This window comes from Sminthopsis crassicaudata, chromosome 3, assembly GCF_048593235.1.
Source record: "Sminthopsis crassicaudata isolate SCR6 chromosome 3, ASM4859323v1, whole genome shotgun sequence".
NCBI classification, from domain to species: Eukaryota; Metazoa; Chordata; class Mammalia; order Dasyuromorphia; family Dasyuridae; genus Sminthopsis; species Sminthopsis crassicaudata.
In genome coordinates, this window is record NC_133619.1 from 508,835,032 (window position 1) to 508,856,549 (window position 21,518).

The 21,518-nt window shown below is 35.6% G+C and overlaps 1 protein-coding gene across 5 annotated transcripts in view; it reads left to right on the plus strand.

Moving 5' to 3' along the window:
- ALG8 (ALG8 alpha-1,3-glucosyltransferase) overlaps window positions 1–17,117 on the plus strand; it is a 46,921-nt gene extending 29,804 nt beyond the window's left edge. For 2 of the 5 annotated variants that reach the window (XM_074303975.1, XM_074303974.1), the window contains exons 9-13: window positions 151–290; window positions 5,226–5,365; window positions 9,908–10,005; window positions 11,814–11,886; window positions 12,837–13,799. In XM_074303975.1, coding sequence (XP_074160076.1) covers window positions 151–290; window positions 5,226–5,365; window positions 9,908–10,005; window positions 11,814–11,886; window positions 12,837–13,065 — 680 coding nt within the window. In that variant the 3' untranslated portion in view covers window positions 13,066–13,799. Of the gene's footprint in view, window positions 1–150; window positions 291–5,225; window positions 5,366–9,907; window positions 10,006–11,813; window positions 11,887–12,836 lie in introns of all 5 variants that reach the window. The other 3 variants (XM_074303977.1, XM_074303976.1, XM_074303978.1) reach the window with 3 other exon arrangements.
- Window positions 17,118–21,518: the final 4,401 nt, after the last annotated feature.

Sequence of the window (21,518 nt, forward strand, 5' to 3'; positions counted from 1 at the left end):
ATAAACTAGGCAATATAGTTTCAGATTCAATTATCTGTGAAATCTTGATTGTAGCATCATTAAGAATAAAATTGTTTCTTCAGGGAACTGATGGTTTTTCTTAGATGCTGTGATGTCTGTTTTCAGAAAAATGCCTTATATCCTTCACAGGTTTGAAGTTTAATCTTCTTGATCCCGAGAAGATTCCCAAGGCCTCAATGACAAGTGGTTTGGTTCAACAATTCCAACACACAGTCCTGCCCTCTGTGACTCCATTAGCAACTCTCCTTTGCACTGTGATAGCCATGTTGGTAAGTATTTAACAAATAATGATGATAATAATAATAATAATTTCTTGAGTTTTCTCTTTTTCTTTTACTTATTTGGTTAAACTTCAACTTTAAAACACTTATTTGTTTTTGCTTCTGAAACTAGATATTTGTATGGATCTGTCTTGCTTTCTATCTGAGGCAGATACCCTAGCAATTCTTTGTTTGTAGAGGAAAATAACTCTTAAGGATAACATACTTTTGGCTACATTTCATTTGTAATATATGCAAAAAAGGTTTCCAGTGGAAGTAACATAATGTCTGGCAGTTATTAGTAACATTTCATAAATATATATTAATTAATAGTAGAAAAATTCTATCCCAATGTTATAGTGTGAAAGAAAGGTGATCCTGAGATCTTGAAGTCTATGGCTATGGAATACAAGCTATTACATGATCTACCAAGCTAGAGTAGTTTGGGCATGGACCAATTTATCTATGTACAGAGAAGTACTTCATCTCGTGTATGATCAGCCACCAGATGATGAATTCTTTTTGACCATGACATCCAAGAAACACAGACAAAAAAATTAAAATAGTCTTCAGTCCTATGGAACTCCTTTCATCTCTACAATAACAATAGCAGCAGAGGACAGAGGATTCTTAAAATTAGTTTTTAAACTAGCTTTAAACACTAACAATTATTGATAGTTAAATTTTGAGATATTTGTCAAAGAACAAATTTTTTGACATATTACAGACAGAATTGAATGATCAATGTTGTCATTCTCATGATAAATGAAACAGAAGATTAAAAGGAGATCTCCTTAGAGAGACAAATAAAATATTTGAAAGTATTAGTTTTGTTTTTACACTTACATGCAGCACAGAACATAATTTCATAGGCCACTCAGTCATTTAGACTCTAAGTGCTCAAGGTGAACATAACCAACAGACCATCATGAAGGTAGTTAAACCTTATGTGTCAAAATAAAAAGGAAAAGAAGCAGTAGAGGGATTCACAAAGAATTCAGTAAAATACTTCAAACCATCAAAGATGGACATAGTGAAAGATAGCAAAAAATGTTTAAAAGTATATTTCAGGATTAAGAGACTACAGAGTCCAAAGTTTTATAGATTATACAAAAACCTCATACCTGTATATCTTGAATACTTTTCTTTTCAGAAGAAAGTCAGAAGGCAATGGACAAATCAAACTATACACAAAAAATTGAAATTAACTATCTTAACAGAAAAAAATTACAGCAGTCATTTCTAAAGAACTTTTTACATTTAATACTGTTGACTTTCATCTTACTGGATTTAGTCTAATTTCTAGCCTTTTTTGATCTTTTTTAATTCTATCATCCAGTTAGTTAACTCCTAGATTTATGTCAGCAAAACATTTGATGAACTTGTCATTTATGCCTTTATGCCTTTGATTATGTTAAGTAGCACCGATCCCATGGCACTCTATTAGATTTTCTGCCATATTAACATTGAGCCATTAACAGCTACTTTTTGAGTCTAGCCACTGAAATGATTTCTAATGAAAATTTAACTGACTATGTAGCAGTTGCTATGGGAAGACCAAAAAATGCCAGAAGCTTCCTTTGCTGGAAACATGATATCTTTGCCAGGCAGGAAATGGCAGCCCGATTCAGTTATTGTTTAGAACAGAGATGGGGAATATCAGGCCTGTAAACCATATAAAACTCAAGAAATCATTTGTCACGCTAGTTGCAGGCAATGATAAGCTGAAATCTAGGTACAACCACCTCCTACTGCTTGAGTTCTTTAAGTTGATAATTTTGTATAATCTGCAAATTATGTTACAAATATTGAAATGGTCCTTGGCAGAAAAAATGATTCTCCACCCCTGATTTAGAACAGAAAGGCATTTTTCAAAACTTTATCAAAGTTTGTGGAAGTATTACCCCATGAAACAGTGCAAAGCCATGGAAAGGAAAAAAGAATCTTCAGAAAGCTTACTATTAGGGCAAAAACAAGATCATCCCAAGAGCTTTTCAAGTTGATGTTGGAAAGAAAACAATGGATGAAAAATCTAATAGGTCTATTAACATCATCTATAACAAACTTAATATCTTCATCAATGATGAACTCTCTATTTGAACTATAATCTCTGTTACTGTTGGAAATGTAAGTATGAGAAAGTGGAAATGATCATAAAAACAAGATAGGAGTAACAAGATAAGACCAGCTATATACAAAGGCAGTCTGTAATGAATGTGACAAAATTTTGAAGTCATTGAGAGATCAGTTCTCAGAAAGAATGAGAAGACAGTACCTACCAACCCATATTTCCACTTTTTATTTCTACAAAATTTGAGAATGAAATTATTGAAGCCAACCTTGATGAAAATATGAGGAAGGAATAATATGACTTTAAAAATCTTCCAGAACAGATCATATCTTCATAATTACACAATTCAGTCAATCAACAAGCATTTATCAAACTCCTATGATATGCCAGACATTCTAACAAGCATTGGAAATCCAAGTACAAAGAATGAAACAAGCCCTACTCTGAAAGAGCTCCCATTCTGATGATGCAGACAACAAGGGCATATAGAGAGATATAGATAGCCATCAAAAATATAAAGTGAATATATACAAAGTTAAATATAAGATAATTTGGGAGAAATGACACTAAGAAGTTAGGGTGATGAGAGAAAGAAGGATCCTCTGAGACAGAAGTGAAGAGGAAGTATATTTCACCCATGGAGGTAGCAAGTGTGAAGGGGGGCAGAGAAAGAACATAGGGGTCAAGAACAGAGAAAAAGCCAGTCTTTATTGTGGGGAAGGGAGGAAAAAAACCAGCCAGTGGCAATAAAAAGATAGATTGAGTTTGGTTTTAAGAAGTAAACAAAGGAGTTTCTATTTGATCCTAGAAATAATAGGAAGCCTGAAATTGATTGTGTAGAGAAATCATATGGTCATATCTGAATCACTTTGGCAATGGTGTATTGAATGGACTGAAAAATAAATAGAGAATTAGGAGATCAGTTTGGAAGCTGTTGTAATAATGCAGACCAAAGGTAGATAAGGGCTGCAATGTGTTACTGCTCACAGAACATTAAAAGATCTAGAGGAAGATCTCCCACATATTGGATGAGCCCCTATGAGTAATCTGTGAGAAAACAGATAAAAGTTGCTTGGTATAAAAAAATACAGAAGACTTGTGAATTACATTGTTGGAAGAAAATCATAGTTTAAGATAGGAAAAACTGATCAGAATCTGCCCAATAATTAAGCATGTCTTTGTTGTTTTGATTTGTTTTCTTTTTGTTTTTGCTTTTTAGTTTTGATTTCCAAATTCTTTCCCTCTCCCCCCAAAATGGTCAGCAGTCTGATATGGTTATACTTGTGCAGTCACATAAAAAAATTCCCTTAGTCATTTTGTTAAATATAGCTTTAATTGTGATATAATAAAATGTTTTTGTATTGGTAAGTTGGGAATGAAGAATATTAACAAGATGTAATATATGAGAAAAAGTACTAGATTTGGAATCAGGATCTGAATTCAAATCCCAGTTCCACTACTTACTAGCTTCCAGCAAATCACTTAACCTTAATTAACTGTTTTCTCTGTAAAATGAGGATAATTATATTTGTACCATCTATTGCACTGGTTAGTGGAAGCAAGCTTTCTATAAAATATAAAGTGTTATACAAATGCATTCTTTTATTATTTTGAAAAAAATGAAAGGAAGGAAGTTTGTGGTATTGATACATTTGTTTATGTAAATTTCTAATAATTTTTGCAGTGCCTTGGGCTATGTATTGGGGGAGGGTCAGAGAAAGAGATAAATAAGATACTGCCTGACCTTAAAAAGCTTAAGACTTAATAGAGGAATAATTGTAATATAAGTGGAATATGCTAAATACTTAAAGAGTAATACAGAAGTGCTCTAAAAACAAATAAGAGATAGTTCTCTAGTCATAGTGACTGAAGATATTTCTTTTCTAACTTGCAAAGCTAGAAACTCAATTATATAGAATCAAAGTGTCTTAGGGAAGGAGCTAAGAAACAGTAAATGGAGCACTAGCCTGGGAGTCAGGAAAACTTGATTTAAAATCCAGACTCACACACTGACCCAGTATGTGATCCTGGGCAAGTTACTTAAATCCCTGCTTGCCTCAGTATCTTCATATGTAAAATGAGCTGAAATAGAAAATGGAAAACCACTCCAGTATCTGTCAAGAAAAACCCAAATGGGGTCGCAAAGAGTCAGATACAACTGAAAAACAACTAAACAAAAAGTATTTTAAAGCTAGAAAAATCCTTTGAGATGATATAATTCAACTTCCTAATTTTACAAATGAGAATATTTAGGCTCAGAGAGGTTGTGACTTGCCCAGCATCACATAATTGGTGAATAATAGGGTTGAGATTTGAATCTAGATTTACTAACTCCCGATCTAGTATTTCTAAGTGATAAATACTCAGTAATTCTTACCCAACTAATTTTAAAATTCCTAGGATTTCTTTCCTGCCTCTAACACTTTCTAATCGTGTGACCAAGGACAAGTCATTTTTCTGAACCTCAGTTCCCTCATTTAGAAAATGGAGAATCATAAGTAGACATTATCTACCTTAAAGTGTTTTTGTAAGGAAAGTGCTTAATGTATTCCTATATTGTTATTCCTTTAAGTTACCCAGGAACTTTTGGGCTCTGATGAAATTTAATAAGTAAATTAGAGTTGGAGATGTGGCAGATTTCTCAGATATTAATGAGAGTAGATTATAATTGACTTTTGACAAGAAATATTTTGCATGGTGGGGGTTTTTTGGTAACAATTTGTTGAAACTGTATTCAATTCTTCTGGGGATGACAGTTGTCTGAATTATATAGTATTTTATTGATTATATACACATTTAACCAGCCTGAAAAATGTTACTTAAAAGTTTATTTAAAATGATACTGAAATCTCATTTTTGCCTATTATTTCTAGCCCTCTATTTTTTGTCTTTGGTTTAAACCCCAAGGGCCCAGGGGCTTTCTTCGGTGTCTAATTGTTTGTGCACTAAGTTCCTTCATGTTTGGGTGGCATGTTCATGAAAAAGCAATACTCCTAGCAATTCTCCCAATGAGGTAAGCACACTTCACATCTATGCCCACTTTTTGTCCATGTTGTTATTGCTAAAATTCATAATGAAACTATTATCCTTGGTTTTGATTTTCCCATACCAAATATATGTATTAGAAAGTACAAAGATAGACTTCCACAATTTATTCAGTATTTCATTCAGCAAATATTTATTGAGTCTTTATTCTATCCTAGGAAATTTGGGGGAAATTTGGAGATGAAGTAGACATTATCCTTTCCCTTATATACCTAACAGCCTTATACAATGGATAAGATAAGAATACAACTGTAAATTATAAGAAAAGTTCACACAGTGCTGCAAGAAATCAAAAAATACTCAGAATGTCTGAGTTGAAGAAATATTCAAAAGGCATATTTTTTTATACTTTCCTGAATAGGATCTCCTCAAGAGCATTTCTATCTAGTAGTTTAGGCAGCAATTGGTTGAAGAGCTTCAGTGACAGATCTCCCTACTACTTCCTAGTGACAACTTGTTATACTTTTTGACAACTATTATTGCTTCTTTAAGCTAAACATTACTAGTTTCTTTGATAGTCACTCAAATGAAATTGATTTCCTGTCTTTTATCACCTTAATTACCTTCTTTATGGCAAATTCCCGTTTTCCCAACATTCCTAACAGGTAATCACCAGAACTAAAACCATTATTCCAAGGCAGAGTACGGTGGAATTATTAGTTTCCTTTTTTTGAACAATATGCTTGTCTTTATAAATTGCAAGATCACATTGATGTTTTTGACTACCAGGTCCCACTGTTGACAGATATAAAACTAATAGTAAGGTGGGTAAGACTATCAGATCTTTTTTGCATGAATTATTTTCTTGCTGTACTTACACCAATTAATTTTTTGTGGGAGAAGTAGGGATGGGGTGGAGGCAGGAGGACCAAGTTATAAATTGATCTACTAGTATAGGAACCCTGACAAAAAATAAAATTCACTATCTGGTATGAAATGTTCTAGAATTCAAGCTGATTCTTCATCTGTTTCCCATTCTACTATTAATATGCTCTAGAATTTTATACTTCTACACGTTTTTGAAAATTATTCTCCAAGTTCTATAGTATTTCTCTTATTCTCCATGATTTTGTAGAGGTCACTGGTAGAAGCCCAGGACTGGTATCTACCAGTTTTTGATACTTTGAAATATATTTCATTCACTTCTGTTGAATTGAGCTTATTGAAGGAAATTTATCTTAGTTTCAATTCCTTCTTCATCTCAGACTGCTGAACTCCCTATCTTCCTTCAAGTCTCAGCAGAATTCTCACTTTCTACAAGAAATCTTTCTTGATTGTGCTTAATTTTAGTGTCTTCTCTCTGAAATTATCTCCAATTTATCTTGTCTAGATCTTTTTTGTTTGTGGTTGCTTGTAGGTTGTCTACATTAAACTGTGAACTCTATGAGAATTAGGACTGTCTTTTGCATTTGAGGCTATGGCTTTTATTTCTAGATATCTTCTTATATAGCTGTTAACTACTATGGATTACTGATCTTCCTACATTGTGCCTAGTACTTTGTGTTATCTTCTTTAATAGAAATGTATAGGCTATTTTCCACTTCCTCTTCCACTTCCAGTTTATATCTAATCCACCTTTTGGTCCTTCTAATGGGAAGAGTCAGTAATCCTCAATCTAGTTTTAGCTCTGCCATCAACTTTCTTTTTTTTTTTTTTTTTAATAGTATTTCATTTTTCCAAATACATGCAAAGATAGTTTTCAACATTAACCTTTGCAAAACCTTGTGTTCCAAATTTTTCTGTCTCTCCTTCCCTCCCCCCTCTTCAAGAATGCAAACAATCTGACATAGGGTTAAATATGTGCAGTTCTTCTAAACATATTTCCATATTTGATGCTGCTTCTGTATGACAAGAGAAAGAAAAAAAACAGCAACAAAAAAGCTGAAAATACTATGCTTTAATCCACATTTCCATTACTTCCCTTTACAAATCTACTGGAATTGTCTTGGGTCACCTCATTTTTTAAAAGAGCCAAGTTTACACAGTTGATCATCACATAATCTTGTTGTTATTGTGTACAATGTTCTTCTGGTTCTGTTTATTTCACTCATTATCAGTTCATGTAAGTCCAGGCTTTTCAGAAATCAGCCTTCTTATCATTTCTTATAGAACAATAACATTTCATTACATTCATATTCGCTAACATTCAGCCAGAGAGTGGATGATGGACATCTACTCAATTTCTAGTTCCTTGCCACTTCAAAAAGTTCCACTCCAAGTATTTTTGTGCATGTGAGTATTTTCCCCTCTTTTATGATCTCTTTCAGATGCAGACCCAGTAGAGACACTGCTGGATCAAAGGGTATGCAAGTTTGATAGCCCTTTGGACACAGTTCAAATTGCTCTCCAAAATAATTGGAGCATTTCACAGATTCCACCAATTAGTGTCCCACACATTAAAACAGTTTTCCCACACTCTGCCCTAACATTTATCATTATCTTTTCCTGTCATCTTAGCCAATCTGAGAGGTGTGAAGTATCTCAGAGTTGTCTTAATTTGATTTTTCTAATCAAATGATTTAGAGCATTTTTTCATATGACTAGAAATGACTTTCCTCATCTTAAAATTATTTGTTCATATCCTTTGACCATTTATCAATTGGTAAATGTCTGCCACCACTTTCCAAGATAAGTCACTTAACATTTCTCTAATTCTAAAATTCAGGAACTAAATAAATAATGGATATAAAAGTACTTTGAATACTATAAAATGTTATACTGGAGTGAGATATTATTTTCTTTGTGCATGTGAATAAATAAGGTATAACTAAGCACATGTTCAAAATAAATGAGGTTTATTAAGAAAAAATTGTCAATTTTATTGTAGAACCTTTGAACTCAGAGGTTCTGAATGTTAAAAAGAGGTTCTATAGGATTCATACTTTAGAGATAAATGATATCTATGAGAACTGAAAGTTCACTTGAGTGATCTTAACATTCTGGAGAGGATTTGTTCTATTTATTTATTAGTTTGTCTTCCTTCTTCTCTTTACTTTTTCATGCATTTCCTCTTTATTCCCTGGTATAGGCCCTTTGCTGCCTTCTTGCCTTGACTACTGCATCTTCCGATCTCTAAATTCTCCCATGAAATTTTTCAGAGGAGGGGAAAGTCACATCTATCTTGTACCTGCTAAGCTGGCTGAAAACAGGATAGCTCAAAAGATTAAAGGGCTGGGTACTTTCATGACTTTTATTTGTGTTCCACTAGGACTTAAATTAGCCAATGTGTGACTATAATTTCAAGTTTCCCCTGAGGAACAACAACATTGGGCTACTCGTGATCTAGAAGTGGGTTGGAAATGAGTTCAAATCCCTCTGTATCACTTACTGCCATTGGAATGTTGCTTACCTTTCAGAGGCTCATATTTCTCATCATTAAAATGAGGGGATTGGATTAGATCCAATCCCCCTAAAGGTCCCTTACAGCTCTAGAGCTATGATCTTATGGTAAGGGGGGGGAAGGTGCAACTTTCTCTTTGTTTTATAGCATATAGACAGTGATCATAAAATCAGTTGTCCTTCTGTTGATCTTTCATCTTGCCCATCCCCAGTCCTGGGTAGCCCTACCCAGAAATGTCAATAACAGCAAGCATTCTCTAAATTCTTATAGCACTTTGTAACTCTCATGTGAATCTATTACTCTCTGCCTTGTATTATATTTGTATGTGTGGTTTATTTCCCTTGTTGGATAGTAAGTTCATCTTTGCGTCATCCTTGACGGTCCCCACCACTACCACATCCAACATCCGACTTTATCCCAGCAAGGGTTTATTAAGTACTCTGTACAAAGCCCCATGCCTACGTCATTGGGGGTTATAGAGAATTCAATAAAATGGCATCTCTGCTCTCTGGTAGAGGGATTGGATGTAGTCTGTAACAGACAATATTATATAAGTGCATTAGAGAGTTTAAAAAACCAAAGGTGCTGGGGCAGCTAGGTGGCGCAGTGGATAGAGCACCAGCCTTGAATTCAGGAGGACCCGAGTTCAAATCTGTCTCAGACACTTAACACTTCCTAGCTGTGTGACCCTGGGCAAGTCACTTAACCCCAGCCTGAGGGGGAAAAAAAAAGAGAGAGGGAAAAAAAACACAAAGGTGCTTATTGGCCAAGGAGATCAGGAGAAGCTTCATGGAAGAAGTGGAAAACAGTCAATAATCAGTAAATGTTGAATAAATGAAAAATTAGTCTACTGAATTTGTCACATTGAAAAAATCTTATCTGTCTGCATCAACAAAAAATAATAACAGTTCAAATAGCTAGAGCCAACCACCACGTGAGGCAAGCATTATCATCCTCATTCTACAGATGAAGAAGCTGCAGATCTGAGAGTTTAAGTAAATTTTAGTTTAAGAGTTGGATCTTGTTGGTGCAGGGCCCAGAGTCAAGTCCAGGTGACCTGACTGGGGTGTAGAACATTCTTTATTCATATTCTTTAAAAGAGATTGGGGGGGGGGGGGACACAGGGATATTTAGAGGATAGTTAATCAACATGAGACTTTTTTATTCCAGCCTTTTATCTGTGGGAAAGCCACAAGATGCTGGGATTTATCTGCTTCTGACCACAACCGGCCATTATTCCCTTTTCCCATTGCTCTTCACAGCCCCAGGTAAGTGGGCTTCCTGCTTCTGGTGGTTTGACCAACCTCCACTTTGTAGTAAGACTCATTTCTGGCTTAATGCTTTGTCTTCATTTAACATAAATGGTCGGTCCAGGGACATTACAAGGAAGTCTGGCTGCTCTCTTCAGCGATGAATCATCCTATAGTGCTAGCACACCCTCTAGTTCACCCCTCACCCTTAAAACCTTGTACTCCCACAGAAATGCATAATCAAAGTGATAGTCATTGCCTCTCTCCTGCACTATGAAATGTACTTTATGAAAACCCTCCTTTTAGATTGCAGCTCTAGAGCTGAGTGGCATTTCAGGGACTGTTTCAGTACAACCTTCCTGAGGTGCAAAGAAGTTAATAGATTTATCCCAAATCATATAAATAATGTCAGAGACAGAATTTGAGCTCACATCCTCTTGACTCAAGAGAGTACTCTTTCTACAATCTCATATTTTACATACATCTACATTCTAGAGGATGGACCAAAAGTTCAATTTCTTGGTGATGAAAATTTAAATTTAAAAAACTTGGAGAAGAATGGAAAAATTGTGAGATTCTACCATGCTGAAACTCCTTTTGCAACCCCTTCTCTATATGGGTGAAGAGAGGTAAAATCTCTATGCAGCATCCATTTTCTGATCAGACAGAATCCCTGTTCTCTTCTATTCATCAAGTAGTCATGACTTAGTGACAGCTAAAGGAGCCAGTTACCATCCAGAGAAGTGTCCTAGGATATCAAAAAATCATGATGAATTTTACTTAGAATATATCTAAAATGATACTTATGATGTATACTAACACAACACTTATAAAATTATGTTGGTAGGAATAATGTTATTCAAGTTATAACTACTAGTATATCTATCTATAGGGTAACTAGAATATATCTAGAGTAATATTCCCATAATTGTACTGTCCTACTGATTATAGCAAATATCTAACCACCTAAACTATCTTTTTCTCTACTCAGAATTCTTCACTGGGTTCTTGTTGTCTCCAGAATAAAATTCCCATTTCCTTAGCTTTAAAATGAGGGCAATGAGGTGGCACAGTGTGAGGAGTTCCAGGCCTGGAGTCAGGAAGATTTGAGTGCAAGTATGGTTTCAGACACTTCCTAGATGGATGACTCTGGGCAAGTCACAGAACCTCTGAATGCCTGACAAAATGGATTCCCTGGAGAAGGAAATGGCAAACCACTCTAGTATCTTAGCCAAGAAAACCGTAAATAAGGTCATAGAGAGTCAGACATGACTGAAATGATTGAACAGCAGTAAAAAAAAAAAAAAAAAAAAAAAAAAAAAAAAAAACATTTAGAGCTCCTACAATTTGGCAGCCCCCTGACTTTTCAGCTTTCTCTCATCACTCTGCCAGAACTCCACAACCCAGCCAGAGGGATCAGTTCTACCCACCAAACATACCCTGTGTTTTCCTGTTTCTAACTTTGGCTCAGAACCAATGCCTGCTTGGAATCCCTGCCTATTCTTTAAAACCCTATTCAAATGCTTCCTCCTCTAGGAAGCTTGTCTTGATTGACTCTCTTCCTACAGTTACAACCAATTTTTCCCTTTAACCTCACATAGCACTTTGTTACCTTTCTAATGCACTTATAATAGTGTATTGTACTTTATACTTACATTTTTGTGTTTTATCTCTTCACTAGATTATAAATTCCTTAAGGATACAGATACATGCATTTCTTATCTTTTCCTCTTTACAAAAGTAGCAATATTTTATATATATAGTAGGCACTTAATAAATGCACATTGATGAATGAATATAATCTCTTGTTTTGTTTTGTTTTTTAGAATTCCCAATTAAAGTATTACTCATGCTGCTGTTTACTGTTTATAGTTTTTCATCACTGAAAACTTTGTTCAGGTAATTTTAAAAAGTTTAAATTATTTAAAGTTAATTTCATAAAATATGCTACCTCTTAAATGATTAAATTTATCCTTGCCCAAAATCTATACATTATAAATTAGAGCTATTTTTAAGCAGAGTTTGGAGGGAAGTGCTCTTTTAGTGAATCATAAACTCAGCTGTAACTCATATCTATCAAAATTCATATTTCACTAAATAGGTAAGTGATTGTGAAATGGGTTGGTTAAGTCTGATCTAGTATCTCTAATAGTCATTAGACTTCTCCATCTCCATAGCTCACAACCAACCCCTTACTAGTCTCTCAGCAGAATTACAATAAACTGGGCTTGGGTGATATGGGAATTAAATTAAGAGTGCTGAGAAGTGTTTATGGCTTACCATTGGTATTATTCTGTCAACCATTTTTCCATATGTGAAACCAGAAGCAACTTGATGCTTTAAAGAATATTAGATTTGAAATGGGGAAGCCAGGTTAAGTGTCTTTGAACTGTACTTATGTGGTGCTAGGCAAGTGCTTTTACTGAGCCTTGGTTTCCTTCTCTGTAAAATGGGAAACATAATGCTTATTTTACCTGCCTCATAGTGCTGTTGTGAGGAAAGTGCTTTTTAAAACATTAATATGTTATATAAATGTATATTGTTGTTTTCACATTCCCATAGAAAAGGAAAAGAATCTTAGAGATTTAATCTAACATTTTCATTTTATAGAAGAGGAAATCGAGGCTAAAAGAGAGGAAGTAATTGACTTTAATTGGTCTAGTGAGCCAAGGACAGAAACAGCCTACCATAAAACCTTGGCTTCTACCCTAGTCATTTTTGCCTCATGCCACACAGTTTCTCTCATTTTATTCCTCCAGATAGTGGAGTTTGGAAATTTAAATTGGAAAAATCTTCACTCAACTAAAGAAACAGCCCTAAACCAACTCTTTTTTTTTTTTTTTCTATAGAAAAGAAAAACTTCTTAATTGGATAGAAACCATCTACCTCATTGGCTTGGGGCCTCTGGAAATCTGCTGTGAACTTGTATTTCCTTTCACCCCTTGGAAGCTAAAGTACCCCTTCGTTCCTTTGTTCCTGACTTCAGTATATTGTGCAGCAGGCATCACATATGCTTGGTTCAGACTGTCTATTTCAATGTTGCCTGGCCCTGCTGTTGGCAAGGCGAAGCTACAATGAATAAAGGGACTTCTTGGATGACTTCCAGGCAATTACCTCATGGAAAATTAACCAGCATTTGAAAAAGGTTGCTGGTGGCAGAAGCCATTCGTTTCAGTGGGTCCTGCTTTGAACATGTCTGCACCATTCTTCCAAACTACCCACTGATGTTTTTATTCAGAGAGGCTCTATTTTCTTTCTTTCTTTCTTTCTTTTTTTTTTTAATTTGAAAATACTGGTGTTGCCCACCACAGCAACCTGATTATCACCATGGTGAGAAGTCACTTGCCCTTCTAAAGCTATGAAACAGAAACCCTGCCTCCCTTAAAAATTGTCTCTTGGAGAGATGCAGATTGCTGTGCTGAATATAAATCTTGCTCAAGATAAATAATAGGTTCAAATCCAAGCAGCTTAGTTATTTATAGCCCGCAAAATAATTACTGTCAGGATAGAAAACATAATTACAACCACACACTGGGAGCAGATCTAAATAAAATACTACTTTATATTTCTACATTAGAATTTTTGGCTCATTGACAACTAGGTTTCCCATTGGGACATATATAAGCAGATGGTGGTCTGGTCACAGACCGCTCATTCTTGGAGTCCTTTTAAATGAAATAATAGCATGATACAAATGAAAAGGGCTATGGCGGGAGGAGGAGGGCTTTCTTAGATAAACTGGTTAGCTAGGAAAAGAATGGCAAGAAATAAATCAGGCCAAGTTTGGCTTTCTGCTTGTGTAAAATCAAGAATACAGTTTGCTATTGGGTCATGCTGCCAGCAGAGGGAGTACACTGTGGAAGCAGTTGTTTTCTCAAACGTTTACATAGCCTAACCCATCAAAGATGATCAGTGAATCATAGAATGGTAGAGCTAGAAGGGACTTGAGGACACAATGTTAGGGCTGAAAGGTATCTGTTTAAATTCCTCATTTTATAGAAGAGAGATCTGGAGGTCTGGGGAAGTTAAATGACTTATCCAATGTAACACAGCTCTTCATTGGCAAAAGGGGGACTAAAAACAGTCTGATCAAATCAACTGTGAAACAACTAAAGTTATGACATAGGATAATGGGGGAAGGATGTCACATCATTATTTCCTTTAAGTATTTGAAAGACCAGAATATATAAGAGGGGTTCAGTGTGTTCTCCTTGCCCCCCAAGGGTAAAGGTAGGACCAGTGGTTAGAATGTGTAAAGAGGCAGATTTGGACTTGATGGGAACACTAACAAAGATTCCAAAATGTTTGCCTTGATATTTAGTATGTCCCCACTATGAAACTTGGAAATGATTGTACATGTACCTATATCAAATTGTTGTCTTGGAGAGGGGAAAGTAAGAGAGGGAGAGAGAAAAATTTGGAACTCAAAATCTTACAAAAGTGAATGTTGAAACTTGGAAAACCATGTTAGGGAAGTAATATATATTTCTGTCCTACGTGGTCTCTTCCTCAAATTCTGTGATATTATCTTGTCTTCTTTTCTACCTTCAGATTTTTTTTTCTTGAAGCTTTTGAATATCTCTGAATTTTTTCTTTCACTCTGGATCTATAATTTCATTCATGTGGGACCTTTCTGATATAAAAACAATACAAATACCCCAAAATCCTCGAAGATTGCCTGAAACTGTGAAAGATTTTCTAGTTTGCCTTTGGTCACATAACTAGTATTTCAGTCCTTGAATCCAGGTATGTTTGACTTCTTGACACTTCATCTACCACTTTCCCTATCCTATATCTTTGAAAGAGCATATCTTTGCTTTATCTCATATTACACAAAGAGGTCACAGATTTCTAAGGACCCAAACCTATTAAAATATTCCAAATTAGTTTTCTTGCTTATTAGCTATTAATAAGGGCATTTTGCCAGTTGGAGAAATTTGAACTTCAGTTTGAAGAGAATCAACCAGAACATATGGCTGTTCCTTAAATGTGAACGAGTGTGAACACTGTCAGGCAAGAGACCTCTGCCTATTTTAATTGGTCACATTTTGCCTGTGAATGTCCAGATGTCAACCCAACTGAAAAAGATGATTGTGTCATAAACTGAATTATAATTATGTTTTATAACTTATATTTGAGAAAAGTAACATAATATTGATGAATGCCTCATCATTCTGTCATTGCTGAAAAGAACAGATGGTTTTCAGCCTTCTTTCCTTTTTCCTTCCCTTCACTCCAGAGAAAAATAGTAAAATGGTTAAACTAAGATCCTCATCTTCAATTTATATTTTGAACTTTATATAGAGTTGGGAAAATCTAGAACAAGAAATCATTCCCACTTAGTGAAGTTGGGCCACTACATGTAAAATCTCTTCTTTAAAGAACAAAAAAGTATGGAGGTTTGACATCAAACAGCAGCTTTCATTGCTAATTACTCTGGAGATGACCCCAGTGTCTGCCAAAACCCTGGCAGTTAAGGCTCGTTTCTGCCCAACAAAGGCAGACTAGACATGATGATGTTGAGTCATTTGAGTCTTGTCCAACTCTTTGTGACCCTATTTGGGGTTTTCTTGGCCAAGCTACTGGAGGGATTTGCCATTTCCTTCTCCAGCCTATTTCACAAATGTGGAAACTGAGGCAAACAGGGTGAAGTAACTTGCCCAATATCATATAGCTAGTAAGTGTCTGAAGCCAGATTTGAACTTAGAAAGCCAAGTCTTCCTGATTCAACCTGGCATTCTTCATGTGCTATCCAGCTGCCCCCAGGCTTGGTAGTTACCCTGAAATTGAAATACAGAAGACAAATAGACCAGTAGTTCTCAAACTTGTTCTCAGCATCTTTTTACTATTAAAATTTATAGGAGGATCTGTCCAAAGAGTTTTGGTTTACATGGGTTACATTAATAGATATTTACCTTATTAGAAGCAAAAACTAACTGAAAGGGTTTCTGTAACGTGCTCTCCTGGCAGTTACAATTACTAGTCTGTCCTAGACCCACCAGAGTACCTTTGACCACTGTCCTTTGCAGTGTGAGCTCTACCCGGCTCGCCTCCTCTGAAGCTTTCTAAGGTCTCTGGCCACAATCTCTTGAATCTATAGCTTAATAACCGGTAGCGCACTCAAGAACAGCCACGTGTAATCTTAAAAGCCTTTATTATACCTACTCACATAATGCCCTGACTTGTTGGTTCCCTAGTGAACACCTGGTCAGAAGACCCATGTGTTCACTACCAAAACCCTTACCTCTTTCGGCTATCCATCTTGGCTTGGCCACCCAGGCTAGGAAGCCAAGGTGAAGAAGGCCAGGTTAAAGAGGGCGGTTGCTGCCTGCAGTGGGCTTACATAGGGCCTGTGAGGTCACACACACAGCCAATCAGCGAGAGAGTCACCCATTACAAAACTATCTCAATATGGCCAGGATCCCGCCCAAGGGCAGTCCTAATATCCACAGAAATTACTTCTGGGCCTCAATCTCCCGATGCACTGTGTCCGCCCATTTAAAGGGCCCTTACAATTCCCTTTCTCTTGTTTTGCGGGAACCGCACAGGTTTCAGAGACTTCAGAATTCTCTGAACCACATTTTGAGAACCACTGATATAGACAACTTGGATAATTCCTAGTAAAAAGTATTTGGTATCTGATACCCATTGGTTCTACCTGTTTTATATGCATAAAATTGATTTGCAGATGATTTAGCTATGGATGCTTAATTTTTCTGGACAAGCTGATATAAAAGTTGACAGCATGTTTCTAGCTTCTTTATATTTATGGGGACATATTTGATGCAACTTTCTCTGACACTCATTCCTGGATAATGGAGATGCCTCACATTGCTTTTAAATCCTGAATTTAAATATCCCCTAGAAGTTAAAATTTCTGTTTCTCACACATACAAACATGATCCTTTGTACCTAACTTTTTTTTTTTTTTGGCCTGTCTATGGTAATTTTCATCACTTTTACAATGGTGTATATTCCTGCTTATTTATACAGTCATAGTAACTACTAGATATGGAGAATTCATATGGCTGGTGATAACTTGGATTTTTTCCTTTGAAAACTGTCATATCTTTTGATAATTTATTAGTTGGCAAATTGCTATTTGCAATAAATTTGAATCTCTACCTTGTTAATTGTGTTTCAATATGTCTGAATCTTTGTGATCCCATTTGGTGTTTTCCTGGCCAAGATATTAAAGTGGTTTGCCATTTTCTTTTCCGGCTCATTTTACAAATGGGGAAACTGAGGCAAACAGGGTTAAGTGACTTGCCCAGAGTGACACATCTAGTGTTTGAGACCACATTTGAACTCAGGAAGATGAATCTTTCTGAATTAGGCCTGGTGTCCTATCCACTGTGTCACCTAGCTACCCTGAATCTGTTCTTTACACATATTTAAACAGAACTTTTATCCAAGAAACTTAATGCACAGATTTTTCCCAGTTACTTATTTCCTTTCTAATTGTCACTATTTTATTTGTGCAAAAATTTAAACTTTGTTATTAAAATCGTCTATTTTATCATTATTGATGTTATAAAGATCAGGTAAGATATTTGTAAAGCACTTAGAACAGTGCTTACCACATATTAAGTAACTAATAAATGATTCTTCCTTTCTTCTCTCCAACATCTGTAATCTCTACCCCTTATTTGCTCATGAGTTTGTCTCCTTTTCATTGATCTGAGAGGTAAATTCCTTGCTCTTCTAAAATGTTTCTCACATGACTTGTTCTAGCTCTAGGTCATATATCCATTTGGAATATATCTTGATAAATGATGTGAGACATTGGTTTAAAGCTAATTTCTGCCAAACTTCCTTCCAGCTATCCTATCAATATTAACACTGGTTAGAAGAGACAGAATATTATAAAGGAAATTTATTAGGTGTGTAGTTTGGGGCAAGTCACTTTTTTTTAATTTTTTCCAAATTGAAACATTTATTTTCAAAACGTATGCAAGGATAATTTTTCATCATTGACCCCCCCCAACCCCTCTCCTAGATAGCAAGTAACCCAAATATATGTTAAATATGGTAAAAAAAAAATGTAAATCCAATATAGGCATATGTATACAATTTTCTTGCTGCACAAGAAGAATCAGATCAAAAAGGAAAAAATGAGAAAGAAAACAAAATGCAAGTGAACAACAACAAAAAGAAGTGAAAATACTATGTTGTGATCCACACGCAGTTCTCACAGTCATCTCTCTGGTTGTAAATGGCTCTCTTCATCACAAGATCATTGGAACTGGCCTGATTATCTCATTGCTAAGAAGAACCACGTCCATCAGAATTGATCGTTGTATAATCTTGTTGCCGTGTACAATGATCTCCTGGTTCTCCTCACTTCACTCACCATCAGTTCATGTAAGTCTCTCCAGGCCTTTCTGAAATCATCCTGCTGGTCATTTCTTACAGAACAATAATATTCCATAGCCTTCATATACCACAACTTATTCAACTATTCTCCAATTATGGGCATCCACTCAAGTTTCCAGTTTCTTGTCACTACAAAAAAGGCTGCCACAAAGTTTTTGGGCAAGTCACTTTTCTCTGGACTTCAAGTTCCTCAGAAAAAAAGGAGGTTGAACAAGATGGTCTCTGACAATCCTTATAATTTTGTGACTTGTCTTGGCCCAGTAACTTACTTAGATTTTACATCAAATGAAAAAAAGTATTTACTATGAGTCCTAAAATATGTATATCTGTTGTAAAACGTGTACATTGAGACATTGACATTGACATTGAGATGTTACCAATACTATGCAGATGGGCTGCAGGAGGGCAAGAAGTCCAGTGCCCATATGATGTTGAATCGATGATAGTTCTGTTGTATCATCTGGGCCAGTGATGTCTCTATCATAAGGTCCCTTTCTGTGAATTCCTGCATAAGCATTGTGAACTCCAGCCAGTGAACTTCAGGACTGTTAACGTTCAAGGGCTATTTTGTGGTTCTCTTGGAGGCAATGTGAACACCGTCATGCGCCTTTCAAACAATGCCCAATGGTTCTGGATGTTTCAGATTAATAAGGATATTCATGAACTAGAGCCCATACAAAAGAGGGCCTGGCTTGAGTCCAAGTCTTAGAAGGATTATTTGAAGAAACTGGGAATGTTAAGCCTGGATAAGAGAAAACACCAGAGATATGGTCACTGTTTTCAAGGCGTACAGGAGGGACTAGCCTTATTCTGTCTGGCTCCAGAGGATACAACAGAAGCAAATTCAAGCTCAGCAAAAACTTCCTAGCAGTTGTCGTTTAGTCATTTTTGGTCTTATCCAACTTTTTGTGATCCCATTTGGAGTTTTCTTGTCAAAGATATTGGATTTGTTGGCCATTTCCTTCTGCTCTTTTTATAGGTGAGGAAACTGAGGCAAACAGGCTTAAGTGCCTTGCCTGTGGCAACGGAACTGGTAAATGCCTGAGGCCAGATTTGATGAGTCTTCCTTATTCCTGGACTGACACTTTATGTAATCTTTCCTGGGAGGTTTCCTCTTCTTGGAAGTCTTCAAATAGAATCCTCTTCAAGGCTTTGATGACTACTTGTTGAGTATTTCCTTTGTATATGAGTTGGACTAAATGGCCATTATAGTTCCTTCCAACTTAAATCTCATTCATTACTTGCTTGACATTGTTGGAATTTATTCAGTCTGCCCTTTATCACGGTAAATGTGTTCGATCAGCTGACCAAAATGTTATTTGTAAGGCTTTGATCAATTGGGTTCAGAGGCAGAATGATAAATGTATGGGTGAAATGTCCTCCATTGGGTCAAATGAAAATTAAATGTTACCAAGAGCACTAGTGTGTATTTCCCAGATTCAATTAGTTGATCTACCCAATATAATACTTTAATCCCAATTTCTTATGCAATGGATTTACACCTTGAAATCAGTATCTATGAATGATATAATTTCAACACTACTGTCATCTCTAAAACTTATCTCCTATCAATTAAAGAAAAGAAATCCTATCTTCCAGGATGTGGGCACTATAATAGCTCCAGAGCAGTTGAAATAACATACTTCCATTATGGTTAGTGGTGACTGAAAAAGTTTTGTTCCATCCTGCTCCTGGAAGAGTGCACTGGTCACAAGTGTTTTCATTAATAACAACAGCTAACCTTTAATGCTTTCTGGTTACAAAGTGATTTAGATACTTTGTCATTTGGTTTTCAGGTTAATCTAGGGAGGCAGCCAGCAGTGGTTTGGGGGGGGGGGGGGGAGAGAGGGGGCAGAGTGTCAGAGTCAAGAAGACTTCTAAGCATTTGATAAAATCCGATATCCATTCTTATTAAAAAACACTAGAGAGTATAAAAATAAATGGGCTTTTCCTTAAAATTATCAGTAGCATCTATTTAAAACCATCAGCAAGCATTATATGCAATGGGGACAAACTAGAATCATTCCCAATAAGATCAGGGATTTAACAAGGTTGCCCACTATCACCATTACTATTCAATATTGTATTAGAAATGTTAGCTTTGGCAATAAAAGGAGAAAAAGAGATTAAAGGAATTAGAGTAAGTAATGAGGAAACCAAATTATCACTCTTTGCAGATGATATGATTGTATACTTAGAGAACCCCAGAGAATCAACTAAAAATTATTAGAAACAATTCACAAGTATAGTAAAGTTGCAGGTTACAAAAGAAATCCACATAAATCATTAGCCTTTTTATATATTACCAACAAAGTCCAGCAATAAGAGATACAAAGAGAAATTTCATTTAAAATAATAACTGTCAATAATGTAAAATATTTGGGAATATATCAGCCAAGGCAAAGTCAGGAACTATATGAACACAACTACAAAACACTTTCCACACAAATAAAGTCAGATCTAATCAATTGGGAAAATATCAAGTGCTCATAGGTAGGCTGAGCAAATATAATAAAAGTGACAATAGTGCCTAAATTCATCTACTTATTCAATGTCATACCAATAAAACTCCCAAGAAATTATTTTACAGATCTAGAAAAAATTAACAAAGTTCATCTGGAAGAATAAAAGGTCAAAAATTTCAAAGAAATTAATAAAAAAAAAAATGCCAATGAAGGTAGCCTAGCTATACCTGATTTAAAACTATATTATAAAGCAGCAATCACCAAAACCATTTGGTACTGGCTAAGAAATAGAGAATTTGATCAGTAGACAGGACAAAATTGTCAATGACTATAGCAATCTAGTGTTTGACAAACCCAAAGATCCCAGTTTTTGGAATAAAAGATTATTTGACAAAAACTGCTGGGAACATTGGAAACTAGTATGGCAAAAACTAGGCATTGACCCACACCTAGCACCATATACCAAGATAAGGTCAAAATGGGTTCATGATTTAGACATAAAGAGTAATATTATTAAGCAAATTAGAAGAACATAGGAAAGTTTAAGCTCTCAGATCTGTGGAGAAGGAAGGAATTTGTGACAAAAGAAGAACTGGAGATCATTATTGATCACAAAATAGATAATTTTTATTATATTAAGTTTAAAAGTTTTTGTACAAGCAAAACTAATGCAGACAAGATTAGAAGGGC